Source organism: Mastigoproctus giganteus, chromosome 6, assembly GCF_048544385.1.
Source record: "Mastigoproctus giganteus isolate SK-2022 chromosome 6, ASM4854438v1, whole genome shotgun sequence".
NCBI lineage: Eukaryota > Metazoa > Arthropoda > Arachnida > Uropygi > Thelyphonidae > Mastigoproctus > Mastigoproctus giganteus.
In genome coordinates this window covers 125,900,045-125,918,962 of record NC_143580.1, presented here as the reverse complement: position 1 = coordinate 125,918,962, position 18,918 = coordinate 125,900,045, and the positions used below count along the sequence as shown (strand labels likewise).

At 40.6% G+C, this 18,918-nt stretch overlaps 1 protein-coding gene across 2 annotated transcripts in view; it reads left to right on the top strand.

Moving 5' to 3' along the window:
- Positions 1-18,918, top strand: part of Dhc64C (dynein heavy chain, cytoplasmic) — a 1,460,071-nt gene that overhangs the window by 1,413,453 nt on the left and 27,700 nt on the right. For both annotated transcript variants that reach the window (XM_090376486.1, XM_090376487.1), the window contains exon 89: positions 5,111-5,207. In XM_090376486.1, coding sequence (XP_090232612.1) covers positions 5,111-5,207 — 97 coding nt within the window. The remainder of the gene's footprint in view (positions 1-5,110; positions 5,208-18,918) is intronic.

Here is an 18,918-nt window from a genome sequence, read left to right as displayed (position 1 = left end):
TTCTTCATCCAGAGATGTCTCAAATGTGGCAAGTTCACCAAAAATGGTAAAACGATTCCACTCAGAACAATTTGTTAATTGAAACCACAGAAGCGAGACATTCTGAACCTATTATTAAAAATGTCCTCTATAAGCAGAATCCCAGTCGAAGTCACTCCACATGACACACTGAATTCCTCAAAAGGAGTGATAACTGAGTTGGATTTATTGAACATCGCCAAAGAATAAATAGTCATGGAATTGAAGGAACAAAAAATTTCAGCCAGTTCAGTCTCTCTTTTAACAGAAATTTGATAATATTCCAATGTGTCTTCCAGCAACTCTTTTGCAGCACATAGAGCTGTTTTTTCTTCCAGAGGAAAGAAAAAACAGCTCTATGTGCTCTTTTACACTGAGTCTGACACTACTTTCCACTTCTAATGTGGCCATTATTTTGGTGCAGAGTTGTGCCCCTCTGCACAGTTATGTGTCATGGAGAAATAGCAGTATTCCATCATTTTCCACAAGCAGAATTTGTTGCAGATGATGGAGAAAAAAAAAGTCCAGATACACAAGGGCAAGAAGACCACAGTGTGCCTAATTTTCCTTTGTGATTTTAATGTTCACAACTCCATCTGGCTTCTGTTTTCTTGTCACACCAACCCAGCTAGTCGCGATGCTGAGGCTTTTGCAATTACTAATGAGCTTGCACAGATTGTTCATTTACCTACAAGAATACCGGACAATCCTAACCATACAGCCAACATGTTTGATCTTTTTCTCACAAACAACCCTTCTAAGTACACAGTCGAAGTGATTGGTCCTTTAGCCACCTCAGATCGCAACTTGGTCATTGTCTCTTCTCTAATAGAGCCTTTATCTCATGGCTATTTCCAACCTCGTATTGTTTGGCATTACAAGAATACAAAATGGGATGACCTGTGAGATTTATTTTCTTCTTTTCCTTGGTCAGACTACTGTTTCAAAACTTCTGTTGTCAAAGTTTGCTCAGATCATGTCAGTGAAATTATTCTTGTAAGAATGGAATCCTTCACTCACTCTCTTTACTCACTGTACACACTCCACTTTAAAATCTCATCCTTAATGTAAAACCTTGGCATATTTATTGGAAAACCTTGGTTTTCCAATAAATATGCTAAGGCTGTTCAAGAGAAGCATGTTGCATATAGTAATTGGCTCGTTTCCAATTCTTCAATTTCATTTTCTGCCTGCACCGAAGCTCGCAACAATTGTAAAGCAGTTATTAATCAGACCAAACTAGATTTTAAAAAGACAAAGAGTAGAAAACTTGCTTTTTGCCCTAATGATAGCCGAGCATTCTGGTCTCTTGCCAAAGCTATTGACTACAACTTTATTATTAGCCTTATGGTGCAAGGAAGCCTGAGGCTTATGCTGCACCAGCCAAAAAAAATTTCTAAGTTACCCTGAGAGAGATAGAGAAAACAAGAGTTAGAAGTAGAAGGGAATCACCAAGAATGAGAAGAATGATGATATCCAGCTCAGGACCCTGGGTGTGCCAAGCCCATACTCACTAGATGTGAGTTCCTGGTGTTTGCCCATCCCTGCTCCCACATCTGTCAAAATCAAGTGGTTCTGTTGTCACTTCAGCCAAGGATAAAGCTGACCTGCTGGCATCCCATTTTTCTTCCAACTCATGTATTAATGATCTTGGTAAAACACCTCCCACCATTCCCAAGACGCTCCATTCAATGCCTCCTGTGGTCTTCCGTCAAAAGGATTTTGACGAATCTTTATGCTAAGAAAGCTCCAGATCCTGATGGTATTTCTCCACTTGTTCTCAAAACCTGTGCTCCTGAACTTACTCCTGTTCTTTGCCACATTTTTTTTAAATTTCTTATTTCAAAGGTGTTTTGCTTCTGCTTGGAAATTTGCTCATATCCAGCCAATTCCTAAAAAAGGGTGACAAATCCCTCCCATCCAATTATCGTCCCATTGCAATTACTTCTACTCTTTCTAAAGTAATGGAAAAATCATTTAACTGCCAACCTAGAAACCTGCCGTCTATCAACGATCGACAGTATGGATGCCATCAGTGTCAATCCACTGGTGATATTCTGACTTAGGTTAACCCATTTATGGACAAATTCAATGGAAAAGTTCAGTGAAACACAAGCAGTTGCTCTTGACATCTCAAAGGCTTTTCATCATGTTTGGCATAAAGGTCTTCTAAACAAGCTTCCATCTTATGGTTTTCCAACTGATTTTTGTAATCGGTTATCCAGTTTTCTCTCTGATCGCTCACTGAGAGTGATGGTAGATGGCTCTCTGTCTTCTAACTTCTCCACTAATGCTGGTGTCCCCCAAGGTTCAGTTCTTCCCTTCAACTTCTCGAATATCCACTACCAATCCCTTAAATGCCGATCTGTAGATAATTCTCCAGTGTGGCAAAACACAACTTAGTTGATTTCAATCCTTCTAAACCTCAGTCTTGTCTTATCTTGCAAAAAATATTCCTCTGCTCCTATGCTTATCTTTGGTGACACTCCAACTTCTAGGCGAAATGATATATCTATTTTAGGGATTAACCTGACTTCTAATCTTTCTTGGCACAAGCACATTACAAATATTGCTTCCTCTGCATCAAAAAAAACTTGGTTTTCTCTTTCGCTCTCGGTGTTACTTTTCTTCCAAACAGCCGTTTACTCTGTACAAATCGCAAATCTGCCCTACCATGGAATACTGTTCCCACATCTGGGGTGGTGCCCCCAAAACCTCTCTAGGGCAGTTAGATTAATTTATGACTCCTCTCTAACAGAGTCTCTCCACTTGCTGTCTCATAGACATACTGTTTCTGCTGCATGCCTTTTCTACAGATACTTCCATGGGCACTGTTCTTCTGAATTGACAGCCGCCACCAGCCAATATCCATTTACTGTCCAACTTCAAACTCGCAGAACCACCTTTTCATTTCCTTGTTTATTCATTCAGCTGCCGTTTTCTGGAACAACCTTCCTTCATACTTATTTCCTGAAAATTACAGTCTACAGAAGTTCAAGTCTAATGTCATCAAATATCTTCTTTCATCTTCTCAACCTCCAACCCAAGCATTGTACTAAGTACTATAGGTTCTAATACCTCTCGTGTTTGGAGTTTTCATTAAAAAAAAAAAAAAATTGTGGTAAAGTTAAATACATGGTTCTATCTGTATGAATGAAGAATGGTTGAAGTTCAGATTGTATTGTAGTGTTTTATCCATTTGAGGAGAGTAAAAATTTTTGATCACATGTTGTATCTGCTAGGTGGTCAGCAATACTGAAAGACATCTTCATCATGAGAAATGAAGCAAACACAGTTTGTCAGTCACTATTTTATATGGGGCAATCTATGAGTAAATGCTGGACAGTAAGTTGAGTATTGCAGTTTGCACTGTGTTGGATCAGTATCTGCAAACAGATAAAGATGTGTTAGGTGCACATGGTCTGTTCGTAGGCAGGCTAGTAAGACTTCATGTCTTTTCTTGTGTATACTGGTTTTCTACAGATGGAGATCTAACTTTATATAGAGCAGCTTGCTATCAACTTGACTTTGCCGGATGTGGTGCTTTAGTATTGATGATTTAGACATGAGGGCAACTGAAGCCAAATGTGTCTATTCTTATATTATAATTTTAAGTAATAATTTGGTCCAATTTTCTTTTGTTCATATTTGTTTAAAGAAGTTAAACAGTTCATCTGTGTTTGCATTATTTCCAATAATGTGGGTGAGCAATAAAGGATCTTACAATAGACGTTGGAAAGTACTTTTTCTGATATGGGAATAATACGTACAATCTGGGAGTGTATGTTTGACAGTAAGTGGTAACGAACAATGCATGTATAGAGGTGGGTCATCCTCAATGAGAAGAAACATATGGGTTGGGTGTGTATGCTCTATGCATCTTGCTAGTATAACCTCTTACTGTCTGTTTTTCCTGAAGCTAGAATTCCATAATGCTGGTTTTGATTTGAAGCACTTTGTTATTCATTTGTGACTTCCAGATTTCTGAAATATACAAATTGATCTCTATATAATACTTTAGCTTGTACATTTCAGTGGTCAGAAATCTAGAAGTCACAAATGAATATATATAATACTTGGTAACTTGCTCATGTTATATTGTTTGGTTGTTTGACTACCTGAACTGCTCTCTCTTTCCTAAGTATAAAAATGAGAAAGAACAGTTTGGTAAAAGACTTGAAAGGTTGTATGCTAATGAAAGTTTTGAATGAATTTCGATAAATGTCTTTGCAATCCTAGGGAATAAAGTTATCGCAATATGCAATACCTTCAGGTAGCATCAAAAGCCTTTTCAATATCAAGACTTATCATTACAAGATGTTCATTTTTGACTTAAGCATTATGGATGTTAGTGTCTGCTTTCAGCATGAGATCCAAAGTGGATCTATTTTGTTTAAATCCAAATTGATCGTTTTATCCAATCAGTCTTAACAAGTTCGACCCTCTCTTATCCCTTTTCCAAGAAGAGGAAGTACTGCAAGGATCAGTTTTGAGTGTAACACTTTTTGCCATCAAAGTAAATTCCATCACAGAACAACTTCCTACAAATGTAAATAGTTCCATTTATGTTGATGATTTTAGCATATTTTCTCAGTCATGCAATATGAGGGTTATTGAAAGACAACTGCAACAAGCCATTGATTGCCTTAATTCTGTGGCAATGACTAATGAATTTGCGTTCTCACCACAAAAGACTATTTATGTTCGTTTTTGACATAAATGTAATCTTCATTCCGAAACTGAATTGAGGCTTGGATAAAATGCTATTCCGATAGTACCAGACAAAAAATGTTCAGGACAACTGTTTGAAATAAAAGTTGACTTTCTTCGATACATATAGAAAAACACACAGTTCAAGTGACACATTTTAATTATAATCCCCTTTAGATACGGAACCATTACCGTATCTTCAACAAACAACAATTGTAAATATTCCTATAGATTTATTTGTTGATGAACTTAATGAAAATGTAATAGTTACATGCCAAATATCTTACCCAAATATTTGACATTTAACAGTATACATTTTCATTAAGCTGTCTTGCTGAGTAAATTTATATATTTAGTAGTTAAATATCGTTTATTCTTATAGGTCTCAAGTTGCAAGGTGCTGAGTGCAAAGAAAACAAACTCTACTTAACATTAACTATATCCACTGATTTGCCATTAATATGTTTGCGTTGGATAAAGTGAGTATATAGCAAAACTTACTTTTTTCATATGTTATTTCCTATATGTTTGAATTTAATACTTTTTTTTTTTTAATATATAACACCAGTCTAAAATATAAGGGGGAGTGCTGTAGCTTGGGGAGAACCAAAGGGGGGATTTACAGATGCATCACAGCACTAAAAAAAATGTGCAGCTTGTATTTCATAAGCTGCACATTTTTTTTTAGATCTTTCTTTTGCAGATCTTTCTGGAACAGAACATGATCTAGCCAAGGAGAACGTCTTTGTGTGCGCTAGGTGCAGAGAGTGTGAAGAAATTAGGCACCAACTCAGTATTCTGATGAGTGTCCATAAGAGACTGAAAAGTAGAGTAGACAGGGCTGTTTTAAGAACTCTCAGGACCCCCGGCAATTTCCAAATGTGGCCCCTATTCAGTTTAAATTTTGTTTTAATTTTTTTCTGGATCTCTTAGTTGCATTCTTAACCCTATGTATTAAAAGAACTACTGGAAACTATGCTCCATCACCATGTCAAGGTGGAAACCCATCAATGGAATCTTTTACTTTCCTTTTTTTTTTTTTAATTTTTTCTTTTTTAAATTCTTTTTCTTTTTTGACAAACAGGACATAAAATACGAAGTAAAACACTATATTGGATGGGTTATGACAAATAATAGAACCAGTACGGTGGCCAACTGCAATAATGCTGACGATGATGCGGCGAATATAGATAACACAATTCCTGAGCAATAAATTTGGCGACCAGCAGTGGACCTATAAGGCATCTGTGACGTCACTTTGCATGCCAGAAGCTTTGCACAGAGCATAGCGGACACTTAAAAATTATAATTATATTATATAATTATAATTACATAATATATATATATATATATATATATATATATATATTATGTGAGATAAAAGTTAGGCAAAAGTGATAAAAATAAATAAATATGGCTATGTAGCTATCATTAGAGGCAGCAAATGCACATCCTCCATATGATGCCTAATTATATATATATATATATATATATATATATATAATATATACTAGGGGACTTCGCCCCTGCTCGCTTTGTTCACCCACCCCCGCACACGCTTTACTATGTAAAATGTAGAGGCATACGGAGTAAGTAAAATCTTTTCTACGTAAAAGACACACCTGTCAAAACACAGTGGTCAATATCCAGTTTGGAAATGACCTATGTAATTATTTACCTGTGCATGTGTAGTGCGTGGCATTCTCAAGGTTGAATAAATATCACGGCAAAACTCCAGAACAGTGTACACTCCAACATTGCGGCAAGCAAAACAGTGAGAAAGCAGTGATTGACTCCCATATTTCGACAAACAAAGCAGTGATTGGCAGATGTCACTGCTTCTTCCGCCCACTGTCCTCCTAGGTTGATATGCCTAGGGTGTTTTTTGCCAATGTTTTTAATCGGGAACTTGTTTTCCCATTTTAAAACAGCAGGATGGAGGTATAAACACCCTACCTAAGCTAAGCCCCTCCTCCTCCTCGACAAAACAATCAGAAAAGGGAGGTGCCTTCACTTGTCAATTATTGCCATCTTCCTCGCTTTCATTGATGTACCTGCTGGTGTATACTATACTGGACTTCAGACAATATGTAATTATTTACCTGCGTTTACATAGGTCACTTAGGAAAAGGCCTTTTGCTTCAGGTTCCATTATACATGAGGAATATTGTTGCATCTGGACTAAAATATTTACAAAATACTAAACTACAATGGACCACGAAATGTTACACAGTGAATCACATGCATGAGGTTGGTGAATGTTATGGAGGCAGTTTCCAATAATTAATTAATTCCATTTGTCGTGACGTAATTGCCTAGCCCTCTTCTCCCATTGGCTTGAATAAATATCACTAGGAGGAAAACTTTTTTAATGTATAGATAGATAATATATTATTATATATATTATTATTAATTTATAATCATAAGCAAGAATTAAATTTGTTAATTATTTTTCTAAATATTAATATTTTCAGCACTTTAAACTATTTAAAGAAAGCCAAAAACATTATTCATATATCATTGTTTTCTGTTTGCAGAGCTTTCGACCACAACGTAACATATGGGACAGAGGGTCTTTTAAAAATTTATTTAAGCTCAACAAGTGAGGCCCCTGGCGTCTGCCAGGTGTGCCCATGCGTTAAAATGCCCCAGAGAGTTGGATGCCCTTGAAGAAATTAAAATGGGGGCTCACAAGCTCTCAGCTGCCCAACTCCACACCAGAGCGCTCACTCTTGTACATTAAGCAAAACAGTGGCAATCTTCGAGACAGAATATGCTGGTTCCTCAGGAACCAGTTATTGTCAGTAACTCTATCATCAGGTGACAGGGAGCAGCCGACCTGTTGTTAGCTGCTCCCTGCCTGCTAAGATGCCAGATGCTGATCACACAACATACCAACACAAAAACAACACAACTCTCACACAATTGACACTACACACATCATTGGCTGGGTGCAAGCCTCAGCAGATGACTCAGTGGTGAATGTGGGGAACCCTGGGTCCGCCACAAGTATACAGACACTTTACCTTCCTGTATACATTGTACTTCCCATATTCATATTCTGCATCCCCTATATTTCAGTGGCACCACGTCTCTGATATACCAACAATGTCTGCATTTGATATCTTGACTAGCACTTCAAATTCATCAATTTTATTTGATGAATTTGAAGTATTAGTGTACATGCAAATATACATGCACATATTTACTCTTAGTTACCCTAACACAGTGTATGTATTTATTTGCTTCGTGATGCCTCACAGCACTCCTTGAAATCCTCACTACCTTGCTTTCGAGGCTGCTACTCATTCCAATAAAAGCAGTGCTCATCTTTATATGGAAGCAGTGGCTTACCTTTACACTGATGATTGCCGACCGGGTTATCCGGGTGGGTAAAGTGCCTACCTGGCAACCCAAAGGTCGCGGGTTCGAATCCCGCCTCGGGCTTGGATCAAAGTACTGCAAAAAAAACCTTGGGAGGTGCACTATGGCCACAGAAGCCGATGCACCAATAACTACCACAAAAAAAAAAAAAAAAAAAAACACTGATGATTTCTCTATTTCTTGCCATTTTCCATACATGAGATCGATTGAACAGCAATTGCATCTATTCCCGAATGAAGTACAAAAGTGGGCCGTGCTCAATGTCTATGAGATCCACTTTTGCAATCAATATAAATTGCATACAGATCCTTAACTTCGAATGTCTAACTTTACCATTCCAATTGTCATCATTAGATTCTTGGGGTTAATCCTTAACAGCAAATTAAACTTCACTGAGCCCATTCAATTTTTACACATTACCTTCCTTAAAAAACTGAACATATTAAGAACTTTATCTACCCTGTCTTAGGGAGCAGATTGTACCTCTTTGCTGCTCTTATATAGAGAATTTATTAGATCCCATTTGGATTATGGTGCTACAATCTCTGATTCTGCCCGAAACAGCATAATATGCTAGCTAGATCCTATACAGAACAATGAATTGTTGATTGCACTTTGTTCTTTAAAGACATTTCATATGTGAAACAACTCCATGCAAGTTATATTCAGAAGTATGTTGAGTTCTTGCCAATAAATATATTGATGGCTCCAAATCACATTCAGCCATTGCAGCAGCAATGGTAAATTGCTATCAATTGCTATTTCCTTTTGCTATCATTACAGCTTTCCTACCACATGACAATAGCAGCTTCTCAGCAGAACTACATGCAATAAAATCAGCTTAAGAAAATCTGAATCACTATCTTTAAAATATATAGTATACACTGACTCTCTCAGCTCAATTATAGGTGGTGCAAAATTCTTCCATTAAGATTCACCCTTTTGTAAACCAAATTAGGAGTCTGCTATTGCAGATTGAAGAATGTTATCACTCAGTGACATTTTGTTCAATCCCAGAACATTTGGGGTTAATGGGGACTAAAATGGCTGATGATGCTGCATAAAGTCCATCAACTTTAAATTTAACCTCCAGCCACTGACTATAATCACATCACACAAGCAGTATGCCTGGCACGGTGGAAAGAGCTATGGCACATCCAAACCAATAATAAACTTTTTTATCAGTTGAAACAGGGCCAAACCTTGGCACTCTATCATTAAGACAGTACGATGAGAAGAAGTGGTACTTGAACAGGCAAGAATAGGACATAAAATATCTGATTTGTCTCCATCTACTCACAAGCAGTGGTCCACCTCAGTGTCCACACTGTTCAGTGCCTTTAACTGTCAAACATATTCTGATTGACTGCCCTCACTATCAACAGGACTGAACATCAGTCCTGCTTTCTCTGACTAATCTTCAAGAACCAATGACACTACAACATTATTGGCAACGAGTCAAACATCAATTGTTTTCTGTAAGAAATTAGAGTATATAACCAATTCTGAACAGGTCTCTATAATAAAAATAGTGTTTACACTTCTTAGTTATTTCATAGCATATTACCATAAATACACTGTGCTGGCACTTTATTAGGTACACCCATGCTGTGCACACAAATGGTTTGTCCCACAACGTTGCAAGTCACACATGACCACAGTTGTGGATATAAGTGCAGCAGAACGATCTTTCTAGTATCAGTCAAATGGGGAAAAGGAGTGATCTGACGGACTTCGAACATAACATGGTAGTAGGTGCAAGATGTGCTGGACAAAGCATCTCTGAAACGGCAGTTCTCCTGAACTTTTCACGCACCACAGTTTCAAGGGTGTATCGAGAATGGTGCAATGAACAGAAAACATCTCAACGGCACTCCTGTGGAAGAAAATCGCTTGTTGATGAGAGAGGGCAGAGAAGGATGGCTAGAATTGTGCAAGCAAACAGACAGGCCACAGTGTCGCACATAACGTCGGAATAAAGCCTTGGTGCGCAGAACAAAATATCGCAATGGACCACTAGACACACTTTGTTGCGAATGGGCTACAACAGCCGACTGCCACATCGAGTACCTTTGTTATCAATGAAGAACAAGAGAGCACGCCTCCTGTGGGCACAGCAACACCAGCACTGGACTATCGAGGATTAGAAAACAGTTGCTTGGTCTGAGTCGAAGTTCCTGCTGCTGGTTCAATGTTGATGGAAGGCTCAGAATTTTGGCAAAAACAACATGAAACCATGGACCCGTCGTGTCTGACGACTACTGTGCAAGGTGGTGGGGTCGGTGTGGGGAATGTTTTCTTGGCACAAGTTGTGTCCATCGATACCCATAGATTCACGTCTGAATGCCACATCGTTGCTGACCAAGTGCATCCGTTCATGTTGACAGTTTATCCTCAGTCAGATGATTACTTCCAGCAGGATAATGCTGGAAGTAATGCCCAAAGCCCGAATCACTATGGAACGGTTCCAGGAACATGACAATGACTTTTCTTTGCTGCAGTGGCCCGCCCAGTCCACGGATCTCAATCCTATTGAACATCTTTGGGATGACCTGGAAAGGACTGTTCGCTGCAGGCCTACATCTCTGGCGAATCTCAAGGAACTGCATGAAACACTTATGTCTGCATGGTACTCCATTCCTGCACAATGTTTTCAGCATTTTGTTGAATCCATGCCAAGACGAATTCAGGCTGTTTTGAAGGCTAAAGGAGGTTCAGCACGCTACTAGGTAGGTGTACCTAATAAAGTGGCAACACAGTGTAGGCTCACTATAGCCACTGCAGCTTATGCACCACTAAACATCCATAACACACACACACACACACACCCTTTACAGTAGACTAAATTTCCAGGACCATATAAATCAGATGTAAACATGTTTAAAAAAACTGACTATCCTCAGCACTATTTCTGCTATTACATGGGGTGCTGTTCTAAACACCATAATTTCTGTCATATGCTGATCAGGTCTCAGTTATAGTTTCCCCCATTTATGACTCCACTAGATAAACTGTTCTTATTGAGTTAAACACAATCCATCACATTGCCCTCTGAAAAAACTATAATGCATCCTGTCAACGCCAATCTGATTCAATTCCATGTACCATCTATTGATTACTGAGTAATCACATAAAAACGTGCAAACAACACTGGATGCTGTTTTTGAAAACTCAAATAAACTTCTACAAAATTAAACAAAAACTGCAATTGTATTGCTCTAGCTATATACAAAACAGATGAGTAGTAGTACTTTCAAGAATGCAGATAGAGCATACTCACTCAACATATTGCTTTCTTTCTTCTCACTGGACCCACCCAAGTGCATGTACTGCCATTCATTGCTCACAGTTTAACACATTCAATTATACTTCCATTCCACCACCACAGCCCTGAATGTAACATACACACTACAGAGATCCTATAGAAACCCATTGCCACTGAATATGTATTATATATACTGATTCTGCAAGTTCATTGCTTGCCTAGTCGATGATGAGGTATAAGACTCAGCCAGCCTTGTCCAAGGTACAGCACATCTATGTTATCTTTTGGACTCTAATTCTGACATTTGTTTCTGTTGGATCTCCAGCCAACAGAAAAAGATATAGGATCAATAGAAATGTCAGACACCACAGCAGTTCAGAAATGATTGATCCTGAATATCTCTTGCCTGTCTTCCCCAATAGAGACTCTCTCTCTCTCCATTTTAACAATCAAACATATGTTTATCAAATAGAAGATTCAGGGGGAAAAATACAACAAGCAATCATAGATAACATCCACAACTACCGGTACAAGAAGTTCAATTGCACATAGTGGTGCATTTCTCCGAGATGATAATGCACTGATACAATCCCAGAGTCTGACTCACAGAATCAGCTGTCTGAAGGCTAAAGACAAAGACACCACAAACCTGGCAAAGTACAGACCTATCAGCTCTCTCCCAACAATGTAAAACATCCTGACCAGCTGCATAACCAAGGAGATATCAGACCACTTGGAGAGCCAGAACATCATAGCCAAGCAGCAGAAAGGATTTAAGCAGATGAGTAAAGGCTGCAAGGAGCAACTGCAACCTATATGTAACCGCAAGGAGCAACTGCAACCTACATTGATTACCACAAGGCATTCAACTCTATCCCATAGCTAGCTGACACTGAAGATCTACAAAGTCAACCTAACAATGACACTTCCTAGAAGCAACCATGGTGAAATGGAAGATCACCATCGAGGTTGAGAGCACCCAGGGAGTCCTGTGGATCCCTGAGCCCACTATGGTTCTGTCTAGCACTCAACCCACCGTCCACCATACTCAACAAGTACAGATACACCCTTGAGGAAGGGAAAAAGAACTTATACACTCTCTCTCACACCTGATGTACATGTATGATATCAAACTCTGTGCAGCAACTGAGAATCAACTCCAACAGCTACTCCAGATATATGGCCCCCATTAAGAACCACTGGACTATACCAGTACTGACTCTTGTAGGACCAATATCCCATCACATTCTATAGAACAGAAAGATCATAACTCTTCCTATGCCAAAAGAAAGGATACAAACCAGAATGTCTAGCCTCGCTTCCTGATAATACATTCACTGACTGACCAGCCAATTAACAAGCTCTCTTCTTATATGATCTGGTCTCGGCGCATTATAGCCTTAGTTGCTAATGCGCCAATAAAACCCAAATTAAATCAAATCTTTTATGATCCAGAAATGTGTAGAGAATGCTGCTGGCTCACCAAAAATGTTTCGCCAACTAAAATCAGGTGACCTTCTTATTGAAACAGTGCAACACAAGCACTCTGATCAATTGCTTAAATTGAAAACATTTGGAGGAACTCCCACACAAGTGTCCCTCATGCCACCTTAAACTTCTCAAAATAAGCGATAATCCTAATTAAAAGAGATCACTTGTTAGTTCCAACAAGGATTTGGCAAGTTACTAATGTTTAACTTGCCAAATCCAGCACCTTCTGTAAAAGTGAGATATCTGAACCGTGATTGCCAAACCATACATAACGAACCCTGTCAGATACTTCAAATGTCAGAAATTTGGGCAATCACAGGCAGTATGTCGAGGAACAGCAGGGCAGCAGTATGCTATTAAATGTATGGGCTTCATTTGGATCCAAGGATCACACTCATACTGAATTTCTGCAGTCTTTAGAGTATCACTCTGCCTATTCCAAGGACTGTGAAACATGGAAAAAGAGAAAAAAATTATAAAAAAACAAATTCAGAAATACCAAAAAGTTACCTAACTGGAAGCAAAGAAACAATTATCACCAATTACAGTATGATGCACATACACATAAACTGTCCAACAACACAAACAGATAAATACCACTGCAGTTCAAACAAAATCTGTATATAGCTGCTTGTTCAATCCTAGCTTCAGCCCCGGGTGGCAAGTGATTTCTGTGTGTTCCAAAGAGCCTTTGGATAGATTATATTTCGTTCCAACTACTGTTTTCTTTATTTATAAATTAGTGTAGCACTTTTAGCATTAGTAGAGGCATTTGATGCAAGAAAGCAAGCTTATGCAGCATCAGCCAAATAAAAAAATAATAAATAAAAATAAATAAAAAAAGAAAAAAAAAAAAAAAGAAAACTCTTCCACTTCACCCCTCTGTTCGTTCAAAATACCTGTCCAGCTGAGCCTTAAACTTATTTAGGCTATCAAGTTCCACGACAAGGGGTGTAAGGCTGTTCCACCAACCAACCACCCGCTGGCTAAAGGCAAATTTCCGCACGTCTATCCTACATCTGTCTTTCCTCAATTTGAATTTATGCCCACTCAGGTGATTATTCTGAATGAGAAGAAGAATCACATCGGCATTGAGCATGCTGAAACCATTCAAGGCTTTATACACCTCTATCAGATCACCTCGCTGGTGCCTAGTCTCCAGACACTGTAATTTGCAAAACTTAAGCCTTTCTTCCTAAGAGCACCCCTTTGTTCCATTCACTAATCTTGTTGCCCTTCTCTGTACTCGTTCCAGCAGCCCCTCGACGTGGGCACCTGTACGTGGTGAGGGGACCTCCCAGTGACGCTGCTGGACTTCCAGACTAGCATGACTGGGATCCAACGCCCACAGCCTAGGTTCCGGGCTTACATCAATGGAATCCGGCGTGTTTGCCGTGCGCTGCGACCCGTGGAAATTCGGAAAGGGGGATCCTGGTGGTTGAGGGGCCCAGCTTCAATACACCACTTTGGCCCCTGCTTCGACAAGACGGGTGGTCCTGGAAGGCCCGGAGAGGATCAATCGGCTAGTAGGCTCGCCTGCGAGGGTCAACCGTGTCAATGCCACGCCCCTACCCTCATGGTCCGAGGGACAGGATTCAGGCTGGCGGCGGTGCGGGTATAGTGTCTGGGTAGCCCTGGCGTCCCACTCCCGAGCGCATTTATTGCATGCCGGGTAGTGGGCGTCCCTTTGGGCTCCGTGGTGGGTGGGGAGCCCGGGCACTGAACAATTAAAAAAACTCCATGAATCCTGATAAACGTATTCCTTCAGGGGCCCCAACCCGGTCCCTATCTGAAAATAACGACAGAGAGGCAGATAGCATTATTGCTACAAAGAGGCAGCGAACCGAACTACCATCAGGGCCTGTCCCAAGGTTCTTAATAATGCATTCCACCAATGAAACACCGATTGGTAAAATGTCGCCCTTTTTTATACAAAAAGGGTTGGATGGGTTAGCAGGTACACCCAAGTCAGTTAAGAGGCTCCGTTCTGGGGACCTCTTGATTGAAACAAAAAATGACGGGCAGTCTGAACATCTACTCCGAGTAACATCAATCGGAGGTATACCCATAACAGTGACACCACACAGAACACTAAATTCATCGAGAGGTGTCATTTCGGAGTGGGACCTTCTCGACGTCACCGAGGAGGAAATCTGCTCCGAATTACAACCACAGGGAGTTACTGCCGTCAAGAGAATCACTGCGCGAAGGGATGGGAAAATTGTTAAAACCAGGAGTGTTATCCTGACTTTTAACTCTCCCAAACCTCCTGATGAGATTACAGCTGGATACATCAACTGTCCAGTACGTCCATACATTCCGAACCCTTTACGGTGTTTTAAATGTCAGAAGTATGGACATTCTCAAATGGCCTGCCGTGGAGTCCTTGCATGCGCCCGGTGCGGTGCAAAGGACCACGAAACAACAGCATGTTCAGCCACTAAACCCACCTGCATTAACTGTGAGGGAGAACATCCGGCCTATTCAAGGGCATGCCAGAGGTGGAAAGAAGAAAAAGAGATTCAACGGCTGAAGGCAGAGCTAAACATATCGTACCAGGAGGCAAGAAAAGCAGTGAAACCTCTTAACATCAAAAAACCTACCTACGCCCAGAAGGTAGCAGGGAGATGTTCGATTGGGACTCAGACGGACATGTCTGTCCCTCCAAAAGAATCATTTACTCCCATTGCACGTTATCTTTTAAGCTCCCAAAAACCTGCACAGAAGGACCAATCAGCTGCCACTCCTATATCGATACCTCCTAATGCTCCACAAGTAACGAAAGCAAAAGAAAAGAATAGGAAAGGGGAAGTAACACCTAGTACCCAGGAAAACATGGATGTCGAGCAGAAGGAGGTACATGATGAGTCAGTTTTGGAACTCTTCGCTGAGGAAGAAATGGACACAGGACAGCGTCCATACTTCCCCAGGAAAGATAAATCCAAGACTGACAAAATTAAGCCCTCAGCACCTCGGAAGCCGCCTGATGGACCCACCAAGTCCAAATAATGGCTAAATTCCTACAGTGGAATTGTCGTGGATTCCGGCAAAATACTGACGACATCAAGGCACTCCTGCAAAAGCACAAGCCAGTTTGCTTTTGTATACAGGAGACTTATTTAAAGGCAAATGATGACCCCACCATGCTTAACATTACCATCATTCGTAAGGATAGAATTGTGGATGGGTCTGCCCACGGAGGAGTCGCAATCCTCGTCGGCAACCAGATCCCATTTCAGGCTTTGCAGCTTACAACTAGCATTGAAGCTGTAGCAATTCGCCTTACAGTGGGGTTTTTATTAACTGTCTGCTCTGTTTATTTGCCACCTGGGATTGACATCCCCCAGAAAGACCTTGATGATCTTATCATGCAATTGCCTTCCCCTTGTTTAATTCTTGGGGATTTCAATGGACATAACACTCTGTGGGGTAGTGCTGACATCAATGGAAGGGGACGAGTCATAGAGCATATGCTCACTGACAATGATCTCTCCCTCCTAAATGTGGGAACAAACACCTTCTTCCACATGCCTACCCGTACATTCTCTGCCATTGATCTTTCTATCTGCTCCCCTTCTCTCCTTCCTTCACTTACTTGGGAGGTAGAAGAAAATCCATATGGAAGCGATCACTTCCCCGTGATAACAACCCTAACTAATGGTAGACCCTGTCTGCCATTTAGTTTACCGCGGTGGAAGATCGATCAGGCTGACTGGAATGCCTTTCAATATCTGGCAAACTTTGACATCACTAGAGTCAGTCAGGAGCCAATCAATGAAGCAGTCATGTATGTCACAGAAACGATTGTCCAGGCAGCTGCAGCAATTGCAATCCCAAAATCATCCAGCCGGTTCCCACTATTTCCCAAACCTTGGTGGAATTCGGAATGCACGGCAGCAAAAAAAGCACAAAACAAAGCGTGGGGGATATTCCGCCGATATCCCACCACTGAAAATTTAATATCATTCAAACGTGCACGTGCAAAAGCACGTTATGTACGACGTCAGAGCCAAAGGAAATCTTGGATTCGTTTTACATCTTCCATAACTCAGGCTGCTAGCTCAAAAGTAGTCTGGGATAAGATCCGGAAAATGAAGGGAAAATATCCACCATGCCCTTCAGTGATCCTCGAGCATAACGGATGTCCAATTGCAGATCGAATTGCAGTTGCAAATTGTCTAGGGGAAACATTTGCAAAAATCTCTGCGATAACATCTTTTCCCGCAGAGTTTTTTTGGCCCTGAAAAAGAAAATTGAGAAAAACCCACCGAACTTCTCTTCAAAAGGGCTTGAATCGTATAACAAGCCCTTTTTACAGGAAGAGTTAAATACAGCACTCTGTCTCACGCATTCAAGTGCTGTGGGGCCCGATGACATCCACTATGAAATGCTAAAACACCTCTCACCACAATCTAAGGATCACCTTTTAATTCTGTTTAACAGAATTTTTATTTACAAACAATTTCCGGATTCCTGGCAAAGGGCTATCGTCCTTGCTTTCCCAAAACCAGGAAAAGATCCTAGCAATCCAAGTAACTATCGGCCTATTGCTCTGACAAGCTGTTTGTGCAAAGTCCTGGAAAGAATGGTTAATGCACGACTGGTATGGTATTTAGAAACAAACGGTCTGCTTTCCAGGACACAGTGCGGCTTCCGAAGAAATAGATCCACTCTGGATCATTTAATCCGATTGGAAACGTCCATTCGTGATGCTTTTATTAAATCCGAGCATTTGGTAGCAGTTTTCTTTGATATTGAAAAAGCGTACGACACAGCCTGGCGATTTGGGATTTTGAAAGACCTTTATAACTTTGGTCTTAGAGGTAACCTTCCTCTTTTCATTAAAAACTTTCTTTCGAATTGCCAATTTCAAGTCCGTTTAGGATCCACCCTCTCTCGAGTTTTCTCTCAGGAAGAGGGAGTCCCACAAGGATCCGTTCTCAGTGTCACGCTTTTCGCAATCAAAATAAACTATCACAGAACAACTTCCACCCACTGTAAACAATGCCCTCTATGTAGATGACTTTGCTATATTTTGTCACTCATGCAATATGAGGGTCATTGAAAGGCAACTGCAGAAAACCATTGACCATCTTACAGCTTGGTCTTTGGCTAATGGGTTCAGATTTTCATCACAGAAGACTGTTTGTGTACACTTCTGTCGCAAACGTAATCTTCATCCTGACCCAGAATTAAGGCTTGGGCAAAATAACATCCCAGTTTTAGCAGAATTCAAATTCCTTGGACTTATTTTCGACAAAAAGCTGACATTTTTACAACACATTCGTCAGCTGAGGACAAGGTGTATCAAAGGGCTTAACATCCTTCGTGCCCTTTCGTCAACTTCATGGGGCGCAGATCGTTCTACCCTTCTTCGTCTGTACCGAGCACTTGTCCGCACCAAACTTGACTATGGGTCTCAGGTTTATGGTTCTGCTAGAGATAGTGCACTTCGGTGGTTAGATCCAATCCACCATCAAGCCATCCGGACAGCCACTGGAGCATTTCGCACATCTCCTGTCCAAAGCCTTTACGTTGAAGCAAATGAACCATCTCTGTCTCTTCGACGTAAGCAGTTGTCCTTACAGTACGCCTTTAAATTAAAATCCCTGCCCGATCATCCCACGTGGCCATCCGTTTTTGAGCCACGCTGGGAAAACCTCTACAACACCCGTCGGACTGCCTTTGGTATTCGCATTCAAGGGCTGCTGAATGAGTTAAACTTGACGGTAGACAACGTTGCCCAGTCACCAAGGCAATTCTTTCCACCCTGGCATGCTTATCTTCCAACTTGCGACTTCTCCCTTAAGATCTGGGAGAAGGCTACTACACTGCCATCTATCTACCAGCAACTCTTTGCATCACATAGACAGCAGTATTCTGACTTTCTGCCAGTCTACACAGATGGCTCAAAGTTAGAATGTCATGTGGGATCTGCTGTTGTATTCCCTCACAAAACATTATCCTATAAGATCCCACAAGAAACTAGCATTTATACTGCAGAGTTGCATGCAATTCAAACAGCCCTAGATCACATTAAAAATCGCGTC